General features: G+C 34.9%; 2 protein-coding genes across 2 annotated transcripts; one reads left to right on the top strand and one right to left on the bottom strand.

The window, feature by feature from the left end:
• Positions 1 to 365: 365 nt before the first annotated feature.
• Positions 366 to 4,801, bottom strand: LOC132171833 (putative phytol kinase 1, chloroplastic). Its single transcript, XM_059583241.2, has 7 exons — positions 4,797 to 4,801; positions 4,259 to 4,677; positions 1,524 to 1,591; positions 1,270 to 1,406; positions 1,053 to 1,168; positions 865 to 979; positions 366 to 762 (listed from the first exon to the last, which is right to left on the bottom strand). The coding sequence occupies exons 1-7, from the start codon at positions 4,799 to 4,801 to the stop codon at positions 576 to 578; spliced, it is 1,047 nt and encodes a 348-aa protein (XP_059439224.2). The 3' UTR covers positions 366 to 575.
• Positions 4,802 to 8,356: 3,555 nt separating this feature from the next.
• PHF1 (phosphate transporter traffic facilitator1) lies at positions 8,357 to 16,012 on the top strand. Its single transcript, XM_059579365.2, has 10 exons — positions 8,357 to 8,650; positions 8,886 to 8,986; positions 10,268 to 10,400; positions 10,515 to 10,606; positions 10,978 to 11,077; positions 11,166 to 11,238; positions 11,319 to 11,439; positions 12,293 to 12,412; positions 15,195 to 15,265; positions 15,581 to 16,012. Exons 1-10 carry the CDS (start codon positions 8,477 to 8,479, stop codon positions 15,772 to 15,774), a joined length of 1,179 nt encoding a protein of 392 aa, XP_059435348.2. The 5' UTR covers positions 8,357 to 8,476; the 3' UTR covers positions 15,775 to 16,012.
• Positions 16,013 to 16,609: the final 597 nt, after the last annotated feature.

Below are 16,609 nucleotides of genomic sequence, written 5' to 3'. Positions count from 1 at the left end.
TAACCGTTTGAGTTAACGTCTTTGACTAACGGAATTGAGTTTTTGGCACAAAATGGTAGTTCATGGGGTCGGGTGGTATAGTTAGTAGTTTATGAGGAGAAAGTGAAAATGCATTGTAGTTGATGGGGGAAAAAGGTAATTACCCCAAGCAGGAATTCTCACAAAAATGACCAATAAGATACGGGCAGTATTCAAGAACCCAAAAACAGAAGAAAATATCCAAATCAAACAGAAAGAAAGATAAGCTGTACATGAAAATAGTAAATCAAAAAGGTCATAAATAAGCAAAAGAGCTCTGCATGATGAAGGCCAAATGGTTTTGGATAAGACTATTTTATTGGCTTACGCGAATGGATCCTTAAATATGAAATAAAGCCATATGATTTGTTCTTAAAGTCAAGATATTGAAGTAATAAACTGCGCTCATTTGGTTCAATAAAAAAGAGAGCATAAAATATTAACAAATGCGTCACGGAGGCAATGATTTACAGGGCATTTGAGGAGACCCACAATAAACAGAACACATCAATTACAGGACTAATCTAAGGAAGGGAGAGAAAAAACAGGGCAATGAGCTAGAGACCAAAACTCAAAAACCCCGCTGCCATGCTTGCCAAAGGAACAGATATGTTGTCATCTACCACCTCTGTGGTTGAAAAGGATTCCACCACTGTTGCAACCAGAGATATTAGAGCAACCTTTTGTGCCGTCCAGATCCAATCCAATTGGAAATATCCAAGAGCTGAATAGTAATACAGCATCCTGCATTGTAAACATAATTTTCATGTGAATGCCAAAATTCATATATAGCACTTAAGTTTTGATAAAGTATTTGGTTGGCCACAATGGTGATTTCAAACGCACCCAATGGAAATCAGGAATCCAAAAACAAACATGGATATGCTACCCGCCCAACTCTTCTGTTGATTATAAGGAAGCTTCGAGGATCCGAATCTTCTACCTATGATATCAGCAATACCTACAAGCCATCAAGTTAAAAGTTAATGATTGGAAGGAGTTAGGCATAGCTGAGCTTGGAGGACAGGTATTACCATCACCACCACACATCATTGCCAGTGAGATCACTCCAACAGGAGATTCACGCCAAAAGACAAGAGCACATAAAATCAACACTAGAACATAATACAGAGGACCTCTAAGTAACTCCCTACAAGCATGGAAATATCGAAGCAAAATCACTAATAATATCTCTACTATCACAAAGAGATGAATCCAAATAGATTGACAATGATGAGAGAGAAAAAATACTCTGGTTTGCCTTCTCGAGTAACAGATTTTATGAGCCCTTCATCAGAAGCCAATGAGAGACCATGGATGACAAGCCTCGAGCAATTCACAAAAGGAACCAGAGAAGCAAAGTAGCGAGCCTCTGTTGAGGGGCTATTCTAGGATTAAATGACCAAATGAAGTAGTTAAGGAGGACGGCAGCTCAAACCACTGGCTTTAATATGAATAAACCGATTAGGATTTTGAATCCAGAGAGAATCAAAGAGAAAGGATACCTGAAAATTGGCCAAGAAACCATGAAAAGCAGCCCAGATAATATATGCACCAGCTTTCGGCTCAAACTCTGCTCAATATAGAAAAGAAATTTTGTCAAAGAGAAGCAAAACTATGTGTTACAAAGCTATATATATATATAAACAACCTATGAACGTCCTTGCATCTGGCTCAAAGTGTAAAGTTAATATGTTTAGCATGTCACTTCACAAATTAATTTCACCCACATTATCATCATGTATGGACAAATTGGTTTTCTTTTTGTCAATGAAAAAAGATATCCTACCAATAATTTATTGTGTTCTAATTTTTTATTGTGAAGGAATTAAGTGAAAAATTAAGGAAAAGTGAGAAAAAAAAAACTCAATGACTTGGCATTTTCTGATTGGTTAAGAGGTAATGTGTATCTTTTACGTTAACTTTTACTCTTTGGACATGACTATGAGGGGATTAAAAAATTATGGCCTAAACTTTATGGAGGTTCTGTGTCTTTAAGGGCTAACCACATAGGGGTAAAACGTAATTATCCCTTCTTGTCACAAGGAAAATTACCTCACAAAATGACTCTTCCATAAACAATATATGCATTTGGAAGGCATTGTATGCACAAAATCAAGATTCAACAGACACCATTTAAGAAGTCCAACTAAGACACTTCATGTCAAGAAAATTGGTACCATATACTTCAAACATAAATTTCCTAGAAACTAAAAATGTCGAAGACGTAGATATCCTTAGGCTCCATTTGTTTCAACATAAAACAATTTCTGTAAAACATTTTCATTATTTTCTGGTGTTTGGCTACGTTTGAAAAACTTGGTCAACTGTAAATTGTCGATCAACCATAATACACCCCATTGTTTTTTGTAAAATGGTTTTACATTTTTTTAATGCATAAAACATTTTGCTTCTACAGCTCCATTCTTCAAACAACACCCCCCCCCCCCCCCCCCCCCCACCAAACGCTCACACCATGACACACCCCTAACACCGCTCCTTCTCCTGTGGCACTAACCCCATAAGAGCCATCTCAACAGTTAAAAATGTTTTTCTAACATTTTCAGTATGAACCAGACAATGAAAATCGTTTTTAAGATGACAACAAAACACTGAAAAATCAATAGCTTTCTTCTTCTTATTATAAGTAAATAAAATATCATTAAAGGCGCAAAAGGCCCAACCCAAGTACACAGGGAGCATACAAGAGATACAGCTATCTAGAAAGAGAAACAAGTTCAGATGTAAGGTAGCTTTATTGTCGTAAAGAGTTTTGAAAAAGAAAGACTTTGGCTTGTTAGTTAATGTGTTTTGGAAAGTGTTTTTTGTTTTTTGTTTGAAAAAAGTTTCTAATGTAACATAAAGGTGAAAATTGTTTTTGTGTTTTTAGGAGTGTTTTGCGTTTGGATTGTTTATTAATGTTTTTGTTTTGAGTAGAGAAAACAAAAGATAGAAAACAAAAATTTTAACAAATGAAACTTCCACCACTGCCATTTCGCATTCTTCATAATTTCTATTATTTCTTTCACTCCAAAGACACCAAAAGGGAAGATGAAACCATCTTCCACAGAACTGCACTTTGAGAACTGCCTCCCAACCCTCTCCAACAAACGAAAAGATCTACTACTCTTCTAGCTCTAGGCATACCAAAGCTAACCCGACACAATTGAAAATATCACTCCACAAAGCATTGGCAATATCACAATGGAGAAGAAGATGATCCATAGTCTCTCTACTGCTCTTATACATACAACACCAGTAAACCACAATGACATGTTGTTTCCTTAATTATCTATGGTGAGGATCTTCCCTAGGTCGGCCGTCCAAGCAAAAAAGGCCGCTTTCAAGAAGACCTTATGCACCAAATCCTCTTCCAAACGAAGGGAGTCCTATCATAAGGTACAACAACCTTATAGAAAGATCTAACATCAAACATCTCTCTCTTTGGAAGGACCCAACATAACTTGTCTTCACCTCCCTGCCTCATTCTCAAGGAATAGTTTTTCCGCAAAATATTTTCAATTGAAAAAATGCTTTAAGCCAAAACAAACGAAGTTCCTGGTATCTTTAGTTGATTCATAGGTAAGCATTTCAACTCTATAAGCTAAATTCTGCCGCATTCGAAAAATTACAACATCCAAATTCAATGTTTCTAAGTTCCTAACATTATAATGGATCTAATCAGTCAAGCTCTAGATAAAATAAATAAAATAAAATAAAAAGTGAGCAACTCTCTCTAATCGAAAGAAATATTGCTTAGCAATCAAATAATAACTTTGACGTAATTCTAAGGCCCTGAGGACAAAAACCCAATGTAAATCTAACATACAACAAATTGGTCGACGCAGACACAGTTGCCACATCCTAACGCAGTAACACATTAAAAAAGAGAGGTCCTCAGTGGACCATTCTTTTTTTTCTTTTTCTTTTTTTGTGGTAAGTACCGGTGGACCATTCAAAAAGTATCCATGTTCGAAGACCGAGTAATTCTAGATGGCCTATTAATGTCTTATTTGTATCCTACTAAGAATAATGTGGCTATTAAAATCATGATTGTGATCGATCATTATTGAATTTTGATAAAAAAATGATTTTAATAGCCTCATCATTCTTAGTAGTACAAAATTTGGCCTAAGAATTATAGAGTGCCAATCTAATCATTTGCTCAATTTATTCCTTGACCAAATCAAAATGTACGTATATGTGAACTAATTTTATCCAAAAAAAAAGAAATTTGAACCTGTGGAATGAGGTTTCGCTTTGTGAGGAAGTCGAAGATGAAGACGAGGCCGTAGGCGCCGGCTATGAGAGCCGCCGTGGCTCCGGCGTCTTGAAGGATATCTCCGGTGGCGGCGCGTGGGATGCACGGAGAAGAGGAGGGATGGCGTAGGGGAGGAGCGAACGGCGCACGATGGAGAAGGTGGATACGGACAGAAGGAGCCGACTTCGGAGTGAGCCAAGCGGAGGAAAAGAGAGGAAGATCGGCGGTGGTCGTCGTCGTGGTGTACACGTGGCGGCGTACGAGATAGGAATTGGGGCGGAGAGGGGGTGGGGCACAACACAAGAACCTCATGATTAGCAAGCGAGAGCTTTTTCCGCTGTCGGCGCTGTGCGAGATATAGAGTAGTTAAGTTCGTGGACAAGTTGGACGAGTGTGGACTAACAGTCAAGTCGTTTGAATAGTGCTTAGAAAAAACAAAATTTAATTGATTTTTTTTTTTTTTTTTTTTTAAAAAAAAAAAGGTACAAACACGTGGTTTACGTAATTTATAATTAACTTCATGTGTTATTATAAAAGTATGAAAAAAAAAAAAAAAACTTTACTCTTTACTATCAAATTTTATTAACGGATTCGATGAGTATGACATTGACTTAAATATGATATTTATTACAATTTTATTATCTTTGATTTGTCACACTACCAGAGATTTTGTTAAATCAGTAAACATAATTTGACTATGAAAAGTAAATTATTTTTTTAGCATACTTTATAAACTTATGAGTTCATTTTAATACTACATAGAGTTAATTACAAATAAGGTAAATTATATAAACTGATTTTGTATTTTTTTTTTTAAATGAAGAGAATTCTCTTAAACTTAAGATATTATGTTGTGTAAGTTATTTTATTTCTTAATTATTATTTTTAAATTAAGTAATTAGAATTTTATTATTTATCACTTTTAACAACTTAATATGAATCATTTCACTATTTATTGTATTTTAAACGAGTTAATTTGATGAATAATACTGCACTTACTCTCATTTCTTTACACAATTTTTTTATACTTATAAGTGACTTTTAAAATCATATTTAAATATGAGACAGATGTTTATTAGATTTTGATCTAATAATAATTTTAAAAACTACCTATAAGTTAAAAAAAAAAAAAAAAAAAAAAAAAAAAAAAAAAGGTAAGTGTATCATTCCTCTAATTTCCGATTATTGGCATAATTAATGACCCCGTATTTATTTGTCCCATTAGCTTAACTAGTAAAAGCCGAAATGGAATCATGTGCCATTAATTATTATGTCAAATCATTTAAATTTTAACAAAAAATAATATTAAAATGTTTTCACTTTCACATTAATGCTTTAAAAGTTCAAACTATCACGTGTAATTACATAAAAAAACAAAAAAAAACAAAAACCAAAAACAAAAACAAAAACAAAAACTGATGGTATTCTACTCTCCTCCATGGACTATAATGCTTCCTGTACTGAGATCCGTGTACCGGATGCAATGTATTTTAATGTATTGTCCAAATTGTGACAAACAAAATGATTTTTTTTTTTTTTTTAATTTTAATATTTTTAATATTTTTATATTAGTTTGGATGACTGTTGAAATGGCAAAACTATCTCTTCAATTTGCCGTTTGAGTATGGTCAAATCATAATCATACATTTTGATTGAAAATGTGGTTCAACGAATTGAAACTGTCAATTTGATAGCGGTCTAACCATCTTCATGACCATCCACAATGGTTAGTTTGAGATGGCTCAACCACTCATTTGATCAAAAAAAATGGTGTAGCCACTTCCAAACAATTAATTTGATGGAATGGTTCAATCATCCCAACAACTATAAATATTACTTACTATCACGATCTGGGCCAAACATTTTAAATGAACGAACGATACTAGTAAAATGCATTGCACGTGGTATTACATGAAATCCAAATCCATGAAGTCATTTTCTTTGATGATGCCAGGACATAGCTTCAATGGGAATATCTTCAATTTGGTCTGTATTTGGAGGAGGAGTTTGAAGTAGAGGTGAAAGAATCTGGACAGCTAGTAGGATTTCATGGAGACTGGTGATAGAACTTCTAGGAGAGCAAAGAAATGATACAACTTACCAGGATAAGGATAAACCTAGAGGTACCTCAATTATTCTTTTAGCTAATTACTACATTAACCATAACATACGACAGAACCCAACCTAAACGTAACTCAATTCAAAACCAAACTACCCAAATTGATACCCTTTTTTAAATGGAAAATTTTAAGTAAAAGTTCACAGACTCAATTGAGATAATGTCCTCCCAAATTACCAAAGTTTGTCAGTATTCCTATTCAATGAGGAAAATACCATTAATAAAATAAAAAAATATTTTTAAACAAACTAAAGCTATTTTTTTTTTATAAATAAAAAAAACCATGGTGTGGAATTTTTTTTTTTTTAAATTTTCAAATTTATTAGAGTATTTTTGTCTTATTGAAAAAAATTTATGATCATTTTTGTCTTTTTGCAAGTTTTGGGGGACATTGTTAGTTTATGGGAGAACATTGTGGCAGTTGAAAGTTTGGAGGAACATTATCAATTTGTGTGGTAGTTTGAAAGAGATATATGAACATTTTCCAGAATTTTATCACGACTCCTTGAATTTTCGGAGTACTACCTTTTGGGAGCGGTTACCACCATCCTAAAAAAAAAACGCTAATTACATATGCGTTATCATCTTAAAAAGAATAGTCAATTTAAAGTTTCTTCATAACCACTTATATAAAAAACCTAATTTCATTTAATAATTAATCAATATGAGACTTAGTAGACTCGGGTTACTCATTTTTCCAACTATAATTGAGTTACTCATTTTTCCAATAGAAGACTCGGGTGTTTGAGCATTATTAGAAGATGTTTTATATGCCATTCCCTATGTTTAGGAAAAATAAAAAATAAAAAAACCACAAAAACACACCCACATCAAAATTCCTATATTTAACCTACATCAAAGGGTATCATTGTAGATACCAAATGCTTTATTAAATTATAAACAAATCATTCTCTCTCTTATCTCTTTCACATGTCCCAACAATTTTCTCTTATCTCTCATCTCTCATTGGTTGCAATGATAAAAAGAAATAGTATTTAATTTATATATAAAAAAAATAAAGAAACCTATTATGAAATGTTTTTTTTATAGGGAATCAAAAAGTAGTTTTAGTTTTAGTCCCTAAATTGAAAAAAAAGACTCCCTATAGTTCATTCTCTTCCCAATGTTTAAGAAAAATCTCAAAAAAACCACAAAAAATACCCACATCAGGTGCCTTAAATATAACCAACATCAAAGGGCATCTACAGTGTTTCCCAATTTGTAGATACCCAATGCATTATTAAATTATAAAAAATTGATTCTCTCTCATATCTTCTTCGTCTACAATTTTCTCTCATTTCTCCTCTCTCATTGGTTGCAATGATAAAAAGAAATAGTATTTAATTCATATACGAAAAAATAAGGAAATCTATTGTAAAGTATTTTTTTATAGAGAATAAAAAAATAATTTTATTTCCTAAATTGAGAGAAAATAATTAGAAAGTTGCTGCTAGTACTCTTACACCGACAAACTCCTTCACCACCTATTCCCTTCTTTTTTATTTGTTTTCATTACATTGTTGGCATTTGTTGCTGACGAAATGCTTAGACTTGCATGCCCATATTTGACACCCTAGACAGTGAAACATTTGTGCACTTTTATAAATTTTTTATTTTTATTTTTATTTTTTATTGTAGGTGTGCACTTTAATAATTTAATTTGAAAAAAAAAAAAGGAAGTGGTAGAGTCGTCGACTCCCCAAAAACAGAATAAACGACATTATATGCCTCTTCCCGCCGAATCCTCCGGGAATATCCGCCAAACCAAAAACTCTCCTCTCTATTTATAAACCCAAAAACACTCGGTACGAGTTGACATTGCTCTTCCCACCACTGTTGCTTGGATCGGCGGTGTTTCTTAAGTAGGACCCACCAAAAGCATCTAAAAAGGCCAAAAAAAAAAAATCTATTTCCACCTCACAACAAAAATCCTATTTTAATCTGCGACGGACAAAATCGCGCCTCCCAGTATTTAACGTTGTGTTTTCTCTTCTCTTCTTCTCTGCCTCTAAAACTCTGTTTTCCAACAACGGTTTCGTCGTTCAACTGCGGAAGCAAATTTTCGCTGTCTTTGATTGATGGAGGGTGGTGGGTCGAAGCAGGGTCCGGTGACGTGCGGGTCGTGGATCCGGAGGCCCGAGAAGGTGAATCTGGTGGTGATGGGCAGGGCGAGTGGTGGGGAATCCTCTCCTTCTGTGCTTGAGATCTTCTCCTTCGATCCCAAGACCGCCTCTCTCTCTTCCTCTCCTCTGGTCTCTTTCTAAAGCTTGAACCAATGTGTTTCTGTTAAAACGCATCGTTTTGAGTTCGTTAATCTTTTTTTTTTTTTCCTGAATTCAACTCATCTTTTTTCCGTTGACCGTTGACGCAACCCGTTAATCTTTTTTAGCTTAGTTTTTCCTTTTACTTTCTCAGCGACCAAACGGAGGAACATGGGTATGGAATTTATCTCACTCGGTGTTTTTTTTTTTTTTGTTCTTGCTTTAGACCACGTACGTTATTGAGCAAGTGGATGGCGATCCTGTTTCAATTGCGGTGCACCCCAGCGGGGACGATATCGTGTGCTCTACGACTAATGGAGGCTGCAAGTGAGTCTCTTTGCTATAAATTTAAACAATTTTTGATACCCTTTTGTGAGAGATTTTCTGGGGTTCTTGTTAATTTGATGACAATTATGGTTTCTATTTGTTGCCCTTTATGACTTGTGGTTTTTTTTTTTTTTTTTTTTTTTCTGTATGAGTCTATCTCTCTTCCCACAGGAAAAATAAAAAAAGAAATTTCATATTAAATTTTGGTTGGGGTGGTGTGGAAGTATATAACAACTTCGTTGTATGGATTTAAATTCCTAGAGAAATTGCTACGTTTCTTCTTTCTTCATTTTTCAAAGTACTTTCTTGGAGTGGGCTGATGCCCCTGGATTGCTATTTTGAATTAAAAGGGTTGGAAATGAAATAATATGGACATCTAAATAAATGTCCTTTGTAGCCTTTTCTCTTTGTTAGGGGCAAATCCATAATAGCATGATTTATTGGGGCTTACAAGGGCTCAATTAGGGATGGTTACTTACTTGTTCCATGGAGTAATGGCCTGAAAGGGCTCTTTATGATGAAGCTTAGCAAGCTCAACCACCTTTGTGGGCAAGTACAATAACAAGTGAGATACCTCAGACAATTGGCCTTTCTGTCCTGCAGGACCATAAATCTAATTTAATCTTTCCATTGAAAAAGAAATAAATTGTCTAATGTTCTCATTAAGAAACTGTAATTGTTAGCGTGTGAATAGGATCTGCATGAGAACTCCTTTTTGCGCTAGTTTGTGTTAGTGATATGGTTCAAGTATCTTTTTTTCATTGGACTTGTTGTGTTCACCATGCATAGTTTATTGTAGGCTTAGTTGTTTAGACTCAAGGGTTGTGCTTATTCAAGGCTCACCTAGGCTACTCTAATTCTATGCTGCTTGGGTACTTGGAAGCCAGATGATTCAAGGGTGCTCTCTGCTAGATCCTTTAATGAAAGTTTCTTTTTATGCAGTGACTTGATTCTCATTAATCTGCAGAACATCATTTTGTGTTCAAGATATTATGTAAATATTACAGTAGGTTTTATAATGATCTCTGAAGGGCTTTGGGCGGAGACAGAGTGAAAAGTGTTTTGGACATTTTCTTGTATAAATTGCAAGATCCTCTTGCCCCTCTATTTTCTTTGATAATTTTTTTTTTTTTTTTTCCTGGGGACCTTTTTGGAGAGGGGAGCTTTTACTTGCGAAATTGTTGACGTTTTAGTGGAAACTGCATCCCCTTGAGCCTTGCTAGGTATCCATTAATGCAAGAAGGTGTAGAAATATAACTAAATGTTTCTTGTAACGTGCAGATTGTTTGAGTTGTATGGTCGAGAATCAGGCACAAGGCTGTTGGCCAAGGAACTACCTCGTCTTCAAGGTGTTGGTCCGCAGAAATGCATATCTTTTAGTGTTGATGGATCTAAATTTGCTACTGGTGGGGTGGTAAGCAATAAAAATAATCCAATGAATCATTACCATATGGTGTCCAGCCCTTCTTGTTTGAAATGTTTTTATATCCCACCAATGTATTCTGGTATATTTCTTAATCACATATAGGATGGGCATCTCAGAATCTTGGAGTGGCCAATCCTGCGTGTTATTTTAGATGAACCAAAAGCGCATAAATCTGTACGCGATATGGATTTTAGGTAAGTTGAGCTTATGTGTCCGTGTATTGTGTGTCTCTTTTAAGTCAATAACATATTTGTTTATGTTAGTCGTGTGTGCCAATGCACTAAAAAACATACTTAAATTAAGTACACACTTGGTTGGATAGGATTGCAGCTATATGGACAGTTTCCCACTTGATATTTTTGATAAACTAGCCTCTTGAAAGAGGTTCTTTAAAATGTATTTTTTTCTAAGTGAGGAGTTTATGGGATTTGAAATTTGAAAGGCTTCACCACCCCCCCCCCCCCCCCCCCCCCCCTCCAACCCAAACTGAAAATAATTTTGAAAGAGTTGGAGATATTGCAGGCCTAGATACTGAATATTTGTGCCTTCTTTGTTCATTATCCAGCCTAGACTCCGAGTTTTTAGCTTCAACATCTACTGATGGTTCAGCAAGAATATGGAAGACGGAAGATGGTCTTCCATTGACTACTTTGACTCGCAACTCGGTATTTTTTATCTAATCAAACAGTCTGTGGTGGTATTGTGCAGATAGCTCTTATATCTTGGTGTCTCATGTGGTGTGCCTTCCTGCAGGATGAAAAGATTGAATTATGTCGGTTTTCTAAGGATGGGACAAAGCCATTTCTATTTTGCACTGTTCAGAAAGGTCATAACCTCAAATTTAAGTTTAAGCTATTTAATCATTTTTATTCAGCAACTTAGAGTGTACTTGTACTTAATGAACAGGTGATAAGGCCATCACTGCAGTCTGGGACATAAGTACATGGAAGAAAATTGGGCATAAGAGGTTGCTTAGAAAACCTGCTTCTATAATGTCCACAAGCCTGGATGGGAAATATCTTGCTCTGTAAGCATTTAACCTATTTGGACTTTAGTTATTTGATGATTAGGCTTATGTTACTGTTAATTGCATAGTAAGGAAACTTGCTTTGACAGGTTTACAAGCTTGCATTTTCAACATTGCCTGTAATCATTTACCTTCATCAATACTATTAAATAGAGGAAACTCTTCATGTGGACGGATTAGACATTGAATCACTAGACCATTTTACTGTAAAAAGTAAAAAGTAAAAATAAAAAACCTTACTTCCTCCATCGATTGATCAAGTTATACATGTTGGGAAAAAGAATTAGCCAATATTACTTCCTCCAGTAACTTACTTTTCTTGAGACTCGTGATTTTCTTTACCAATTGTTGAAGTGTGTGCTTTGTGCATGCCTGCTGTGCATGCAAAATATTAATTTGATAAGATATTATGTGCTATCTTATTTGGGTGGTGCTCAAAATTAAAGTTTTCTGTTACTTTCACATCTAAACAATATAAGCTTATGGATACATAAAAGTGTTTTCCCCCTTTGATGTGCATGACAAATATGAGGAGAACATGCAATCCAGCTGCAGGGAAAAATATGAAACATAATAAGTTATTCACCAGGTGTAATTGATCATGCACTCTCCCTCATTCTATGATATATATATATATATATATAGAGAGAGAGAGAGAGAGAGAGAGAGAGAGAGAGAGAGAGAGAGAGTTCTTCCAAATGATTAGTTTGTCCTTTAATTATATGTAAAATTAATAAATATAAGTTCAATATGTTGTTTCTTGGCTGGAAAATGTTGCTTTGATGAGAATTAGTAAAATTTTGTGAATTCCGTGATATTTTTCTGACTAATATGTCAATTTTTCTTCCTCCAGGGGAAGCAAAGATGGAGATATATGTGTAGTTGAGGTAAAGAAAATGGAGGTCTCCCACTGGAGTAAGAGGCTACACCTGGGTGCGTGTATTGCAGTGCTAGAGTTTTGTCCCACCGAAAGGTAACGTCCACTGATAAAATATTGTTATTTATTGATGTATAAATTTCTTATAGCTTCGGTATCTCTTCTCTTAATTCATAGAAATCAATACATTCATGAGAAAGTCCTTGATCTTTGTCAGGAAGAATGTCTAGAATCAGACTATAGGTGATAATTCAACATTGAATAGACCGTTATACAAATAAATGATATACAAAATGTTTTAGAAAGGCTCTGTATCCTAACTTGATGCTTGACATGTAGAAAGTTGGATATTTTTGTTTTTTGGGGAAATTATCCTTTCCCCCAATGAACAACCATGCAATGACTATTTCCCTCCATCAACTTCCAACTTTACATTACGACCCCATCAAACTACCATTTCCTTACTAAAAACCCCCCTCCGTCAGTTAAGGTCGTTAAGTGGGATGGTCAACCTTGTGAACAATACCTATGCCGTGAACAGTATCGTGAACAGTACAGTTGACCATCCGACTTAACGGCCTTGATTGATGGAAGGGGAGTTTTGGTAACAAAATGGTAGTTTGATGGGGTCGTAATGTAAAGTTGGTAGTTGATTGGAGGAAATGGTCATTGCGTGGTAGTTCATGGGGGAAAAGGATAATTTCCCCCCTTTTTATTTTTTATTTTTTATATTTTTCATTTTTTCCTTTTGGTGCCTCCAAGGTTACCTTTGCTTTTATTTTTTTCTTTCCAAGATCTAAACTAAGCACAACGAAAGACATGCGGCCTCAAAGGCCTTTGCCTGGTTATCCATCCTTCAGATTCTGATAAGCAACATAAATTATTCTCTGCCAAATTTTGTATAATTTATTTTTAACTTTTGTATCTGTCCTTGGAAGTCGAAAGAAAGGAAGAAAAAATTGGCGGAAGAAGAAGAGGAAAGTACTGTCTTCTTTCATTGATGATTATACCATACGGTTACATGTAGAAGAGTAATACAATCTTACATGGAAATATACTTATTGCAGATTACAATGAGAAATAATGGGAATAAAATCAGACAACAAAATCAAATTAGGGAGAATCATATTAGCTGCATATCAGAAGTTTCCTTCTTCAACACTTAACTACCCTCTGGTGTATTTTGAAAGATTTTTATTGGTGGGTAGTTAGTGTGATTTTTCCTGAAATTTCTGAATTTACATTGAGGTGCCTAATTTTGTCTTTCAATTAGTGGCGAAGGCGAGCATTAAAAACTTTTATCATAAAAATGATCCTGGTAACCTCTTTCTATAGTAGTTCTTACTGGATTGGTATCATTCTCATACATCTCTCTCTCTCTCTCTCTTTCTCTCTAAACTTTTTGGGGCCATCAATATCCTAAAAAGGAAGGGCTTTGCAAAATAATCCAAACTTCTCGTGTTCTTCTTTCTGTTCTCTTTTTCTTTTCTTTTCTTTTATTTTTTCCCCTTTTTGTCAGTTGTTTAGATTTATATTGCATCTGACAGTACTTCTATCCATTTCCTTGTAAGATTGTGACCAACTGGAGGTCCATGTTGACTTGACAGTTACCAGGACAACAATGTTTAAACAATGGCTGAGATGATATTGGCCAGTCTAAGCGTCAATTTTTTATGCCCAAATCTGGAAGTTTATGCCAAAGTCCTTAAGATGGATTCTTTTTTGAAAAATGCTACAAATCATTCTGCTGTCCATCCGCTGTACATCTCCTTATAGTTTTGGTCCCACAAATTCAATGGTAGATTTGCAAATGGGATGGATTGCAGATGGATAGCAGAATGATGTGCAACATATATATTCTTTTTTTGGCTTTCATTGATAAATGAATCCTGATCTGTTGATGAAACTGGTTACCCTCACTTTGTCTGAAATCCTTATTACTCTCTACAAAGTTCTTGACAAAGTGTTGTACCATTATTGTAGGATTTTTTCTGTAGTTATGCATTTTTTATCAAAGGAGTTAAACACCCTGCAAGTCAATGGGTGAACTAATTTGATGTTTTTTATCTTCAATCTTTAAAGGTTGTGGATAAAGAATGGATTTCTATTGATCAAATATAAGTGAAGATATTAAATAAAGGAATCAAAGTGACGCCTGAAGGACTGATCCCCTTAGGAGGCTCTCAGCTTATAGAGCAACAGCCATGAAGTAGGGGCTAACACTTTAAGGAATCATAGCAACATACTTTTGGCAGAACTGGCCAAATCATGAAGAAAAACGAAACAAAACTTGTGACTAGGGACATTTTTTTTGGACTTTCCACCAAAATATCATAGTTTTTTTAGTTTTTTTTTTTTCTTCCCTTTTTTGATGAATAGTTGGTTATGAGTCCAGTGACTAGAATAGCTTAAGTTTGGGAGTCCGATCTTTAGAGTTGCTAATCCGGCACTAAGCCTGTAAGAAACATACTCTTTCATCACATTTGCTTTAAGAATGATAAAGGTTGGGCACATATGATGGTTTCTTAAAGTTTCATTTGGATATTTTTTGATTCCTCCATCCATATATTTATTGTGACTTTGACATGCATCCATTTATTTTATTTTATTTTTCTTCTTATCATTCAATTATAGAAGTTTTAAATGCCAAAGTCTTAAGTCACTCTGTTATAATTCTAGTTTGCTAGTTATTTCATTTTGAATTTCAGTCATGGGATTTCATTTGAGAGCAAACAAAATCAAGAGCCTTCATTGCAATACGAACTTATCCATAAATGATTTCTGAAGAGATGTAATCGGTATACACGTATTGTTATCGATCTAGATATTTTATGGTTTTGGCTTCTTAATTTTATTTGGGTTGCTTGCCTTTTTGCAGGGTTGTGCTTACTACTTCTTCTGAATGGGGAGCTGTGGTGACTAAGCTGAATGTTCCTGCAGATTGGAAAGGTCCCTCTCTCTCTCTCTCTCTCTCTCTAATAGCATGTTTGGGATTATGTTTGAGAAATAAAGCTTTTAAGTCAAAAAGCGCGTTTTGGTAAAACTTTATTTTTAAGCTTTTGCTAAGAGTGCGTTTTGGTCATTTTTAGGCTTTTTGGACCCTTAAAAGTGCTTTTAATTTTTTTACCAAATTGATACTTTTTTTCTTCAAATAGGTTTTTTGAATGTTAAATGCACTTTTAGGCTCCTCAAATGCACATTCAAACATGCCCTAAATGTGTTGGCATTTGGCAATTTTAACCCCCATATCTTTCAAACATGCAGAGTGGCAGATCTATTTACTGCTTTTAGGAATGTTTTTGGCATCGGCTGTTGCATTTTACGGAGTCTTTCAGCACTCTGATTCATTTTGGAACTTCCCAATTGGGAGAAATCAACCAGCAAGACCTATCATAGCAGATCCACAATCCGCTGATGACCAAAATGTTTGGAGTCCTTATGAACCATTGGATATGTGAGGATCTGCACAATCCAGTCTCCAGGAGTCAATACGGAATAGCATGCAGGATAAGCTCTTTTGTTTTCAAGACAATTTAGATTTAGACATGTAATTTGAAAGTCTTGTAAAATGCAATTCAAGTAAAAAAAAAAAATTGTTTTTTTTTTTTTTTAATTGAATTTTTTATTTGACGCTGACAAGAATTGAACACTTTTGTCTTTTTGGAGAAAATACAAAATCTTGAGAGAGTATTACAGTATATAATGGGTTGTTCAGTGTTACACTACTCAATTCTGTAACCTTTTTTTATCGGGAAGTCTCACATATCCGTTGGATTTTGAAGTCATAACCTTATCCTCCATTACTTTCTTATAGAGAGGGGGGTACCATTTGAGTTAAAATTCATTGACGATTAAGTACAATTTTTTTTTTTGTAAGCAGACAGAAAAAGGGTGTAATGTCCTGGGTAATTTACTAGGCTATGTTTAGCTTAGTCAAAGGGTTAGCAAGGGTTATCGGTTCATTAGGAGAAGTTTTGGGGGGGTTTTCAACACTAACCAAACGTTTGCCAAGAAGACCACCAAACGTTCGGGACCAAGACCAAGAATCCGCTAGGTAAACAATACACTAAATGTTCGCTAGGGGACCACACTAGATAATGACCAAATGTATGCTTGCAACCCTAAAACACTGTACACAGTACAACGAACATTTGGTTATGGACCACCGAATGTTCGCTGCACTGTAGACTATCATAGCAGGAGTTGTAGCACCCTCAGCTTTTCTAAACCTATAAATGCCCATTCTCACTCCATTCTAAACCTTATTCTACCTTCTGAACTCTAGAGAAACTC

The sequence above is a fragment of the Corylus avellana genome, chromosome 2 (assembly GCF_965113065.1).
Source record: "Corylus avellana chromosome 2, dhCorAvel1.hap1.2, whole genome shotgun sequence".
In the NCBI taxonomy this organism is placed as follows: domain Eukaryota; kingdom Viridiplantae; phylum Streptophyta; class Magnoliopsida; order Fagales; family Betulaceae; genus Corylus; species Corylus avellana.
This window is presented reverse-complemented; position numbering and strand designations above follow the sequence as displayed.